The sequence below is a fragment of the Sinocyclocheilus rhinocerous genome, unplaced genomic scaffold, assembly GCF_001515625.1.
Source record: "Sinocyclocheilus rhinocerous isolate Xijiao unplaced genomic scaffold, SAMN03320098_v1.1 scaffold3376, whole genome shotgun sequence".
Taxonomy (NCBI): Eukaryota; Metazoa; Chordata; class Actinopteri; order Cypriniformes; family Cyprinidae; genus Sinocyclocheilus; species Sinocyclocheilus rhinocerous.
In genome coordinates, this window is record NW_015652329.1 from 16726 (window position 1) to 20790 (window position 4065).

Here is a 4065-nt window from a genome sequence, read left to right on the forward strand (position 1 = left end):
TTTTTTTGTTTGTTGTGAACAATCATTTGAGTACAATCATGTAGCATATTTCAAGTTACATACAATACTCAATGCAAGCATGGAGTATCTTGTACAATTATCTGGTATGTTTTAACTATAAATTATACTCAACCTTCATTAAATTGTTTCAAAGTATAACCTGTTTTCCTTTTTACAAAGAAAAGTAACATTAAAAAAAAAAAAATAATAATAAAAACTATATACATCTAGGGAGGGAACATGTGTCCTAGTTCAATGAATTAGAATTTTAGAAACGGAATTTTTGAATCAGATTTTTTTTTTTACATGTCTGAATTAGAATTGTTTACAGTCAGTCTGTGTGACTCACAAAATATGAAGACAGAATGACGGTTGCCAGGGTAATGAGTGATGCCAGGACGACGTCTGGCGGGATCTCGGTTCCGCTGCGGCCCAGGATGGGTGTGAAGATCTCAAACACCACCCAGATGAGGAACATGATGTGGACGTACGGCACGGCGAGACCCGTCAGGTACAGGACGGAGTACTGCAGAGACGCTCCTGAAACGACACACACACACACACTCATGAAGATCAGCTGGACTGAACTACTGTGACGGGACAATCAAATGTGGAAGAATGTCCAAAGTAATGCTGCGGTTTGTCTGACCTCTGGCTCTGAAGTGTTTTGTGAGCAGCAGTTTGCTGGCGAGAGGGAAGACGACCATCATCATGGGCACATACGCCGAACACAAGCCGCGCTGAGTGAGGAAGAGCAGCGCACAACACCACAACAGCAGACTGACGTCAAAGAAGCGCTCCGACAGATCCACGCCGCTCACACCCTGACAGACAGAGAGACACGGAGACCTCATTTGGTTAAAATAAAAAATAAAAAATAAATAAAAATAAAAAAATAAAAAAATAATAAAATTAAATTAAATATAAAATTAAATAAAATTAAATATAAAATTAAATTAAATTAAATTAAATTTATTTATTTAAAATATCATGATTTATTTATTTTTGCAATATTAAATGAAGGTATTTCATTAATAAGAATCAGAACGAATAAGAATTACAAAAACAAACCAAAAGTAAATGAAATAATATTTGAAAAAAAAAAATTTTAATCATTGTATCTCGATTTCTCATCAAAACAATGAGAATTATAAAATAAATAAATAATTAAAATGAAATTTCTCATGAGAATTTGGGGTAAAACGTGTTTAACTGTCATAAAAATAATGTCACAATGTAAAAGGTAGGCTTAATTTTCTTAATGCAAAACATAATTTAATACTTTTTAGATTTAGATTTTGTGTTGAAACATGACCCAGACAAAAATAAAATAAATAGAATTAAAAACGAAAAAGTGAAATATAAATAAACTAAAGTAAACTATACAACTAAACTAATAAAATAAAATATTTTTTCATTTAAATAATGCTGATTTGGCAATAAAATAAATGAATAAAATTTTGTATATTTAATTTATTTAAATTTTGTGTTGAAACATGACCCAGACAAAAATAAAATAAATAGAATTAAAAACGAAAAAGTGAAATATAAATAAACTAAAGTAAACTATACAACTAAACTAATAAAATAAAATATTTTTTCATTTAAATAATGCTGATTTGGCAATAAAATAAATGAATAAAATTTTGTATATTTAATTTTTATTTAAATAATGCTGCTATTTGGTGTTACAATAAACGAAATAAATACATTTTATTTCATTTTTATTTAAATAATGCTGCTATTTGGTGTTACAATAAACTAAATAAATACATTTTATTTCATTTTTATTTAAATAATGCAATGATTTGGTGTTAAAATAAATAAATAAATATTTCATATTTAAATAATGCTAAGATTTGGTGTTAAATTATTTTTTATTTTAAAATGTTACGATTTGTTTTTTGAACAAGTGATAGTTTTGTTTGTTTGTATTTCATGACCAGAAGTTGTTGTTAGCAAAATAAGAAACAAAAAATAAAGAAATCTGAAGTTTATCTGATAAAAAAAAAAAACTCAAACAAACTCTAAATTCAAAAAAGGAGTTAAAACTCCATTAATAGAATTCATTAATATGACTCAAACATCAAAACTCAAACTAGTAAAAGTAAAAATGTTTAAAAAAGTGAAAAAGATCATGTAAAATTGTGTTACAAATTAACTTTAAAATGTACAAATATTCCATGTAATCTCTTAATTGATAAGAACTGCAAATAAGTGATGTGTTTGTTTATGCTGTGCTTGAATCTGGACTTTAGAAGATGTTCAGTAACATTCATTCATTACAGCAGTTTCATAAGAAAATGAGCAGAATAATCATAGCTCAGTAGAGCTGCACAAATGTGAAGGACAAACCCGGTACTTCTCAAATAAAACACTCTGAACACAGAGAGAAGACTGGTTAAAATGATTAAATGATTTTTGTTTTTAAGAAATTAACACTTTTATTCATCATGGATGCATTAAATTGATCAAAAGTGAGAGTGAAGACTTTTATAATGTTACAAAATATTTCTATTTCAAATAAACGCTGTTCTTTACAAGTTTCTATTAACCAAAGAATCCTGAAAAATAAAATGCATCACAGTTTCCACAGAAATATTGAAGATCATCAGGAGTAATGATGCTGAAAATTCAGCTTTGATCACAGAAATAAATTACATTTGAACAGATATTCACATAGAAAACTGTTATTTTAAATTGTAATAATATTTCACATTTTACTGTATTTTTGATCAAATAAATACAGCCTTGTTGAGCAGCAGAGACTTCTTACAAAAACCTAAACCTAAAAATCCCAAACGTTTTGAACAGTGATGATAATAAGCCTGTTATGAGAAATTCATCAAACATTGCAGAGAAACAAACCGAACGAGGAAACGAACCGTTAATATCGTGTGACCTGAATATATTCTAATAACTAATCTTGACATTAAAGTGTAACTATACAAACCCACGAGAACAGAGCTTCAATATTTGACAAATAACGTAATATTGCAAAATCACAACAGCATGAACCAACACACAGATTGTTTTCGTTCTATTAAAACATTATAGTATATATATATGCAGTTTTCACAAGCTCATATTAGCAAGGAGTTCACATTAAACAGCAGGACTAAAAAAAAAGCTTAAATGTAATCGTAAAAGCCTTCAAAAGAAATGATGAACAGTTCCAGCATCTCAAACACACACTTCTACATTATTTCCATCTGTCATGTTATTGAGACGTAGCTGTGAACTCGGGGACTTTAAGCGTCTGATGAATTAGTCGTTAGGTAAAGACCCTCACATGACCGTAATGAGTGGAAACAGTGAGGAGGTCAAACACAAACACATGAGAAAAGCTGCTGTTTCATGTGGCTTGAGGCACAAGAGCTGGACATTCAGTAACTAGTCCTTACAAACACATCCTACAAACACCGAATACGTTACAATGTCATTTAGAAATCGATCATTTTAAATAAACAAATTATATTTTTTTTAGTAGTAAATAATTGCTTTTATAAATCATTTTTTATTTAAATAATGATACTGATTTTGAATGAATGAATGAATAAATAAATAAAAATAATTATTATTATTATATTACTACAGTGTGCTCAAGTTTACATTACTTCAACAGGAAACAAACTCGTTTTTATAAGAGACTAGTCACTGGATTAGTGAGCTTAATTGGTTTTAATTGAACAGATTCATAATATTAGTGAGCATATCAGTTATCAGTGATAATATGAATGTATTATATGCAGTGTTGGGTGTAACTAATTACTAAGTAATTAGTTACTGTAATTTAATTACTTTTCCCTTGAAAATGTAAAGTAAGGGATTACTCTTATTTTTTCTGTAATTTAATTACAGTTACTTCTTATGTAATTGAACTTAATACTGTGTATAGACTGTAGAACACTTATATACAATACAATAATGGATGAAAATTGATGATTTAACATCAAAATTTTAAGTCTAACCTTAAAATGCATGCTTTTTATGTCCTCTTCTCACTTTAAATACTTTGGTGAGTTAATAAGAATATTGGTAACACTTTAGTGTCCAATTCTCACT

At 28.5% G+C, this 4065-nt stretch overlaps 1 protein-coding gene across 1 annotated transcript in view; it reads right to left on the reverse strand.

Annotated features, from left to right (window-relative positions):
- ermp1 (endoplasmic reticulum metallopeptidase 1) overlaps positions 1-4065 on the reverse strand; it is a 23194-nt gene that overhangs the window by 3717 nt on the left and 15412 nt on the right. Inside the window, exons 9-10 of the mRNA XM_016520784.1 lie at positions 650-824; positions 350-540 (exon numbers count right to left, since the gene is read on the reverse strand). Coding sequence (XP_016376270.1) covers positions 350-540; positions 650-824 — 366 coding nt within the window. The remainder of the gene's footprint in view (positions 1-349; positions 541-649; positions 825-4065) is intronic.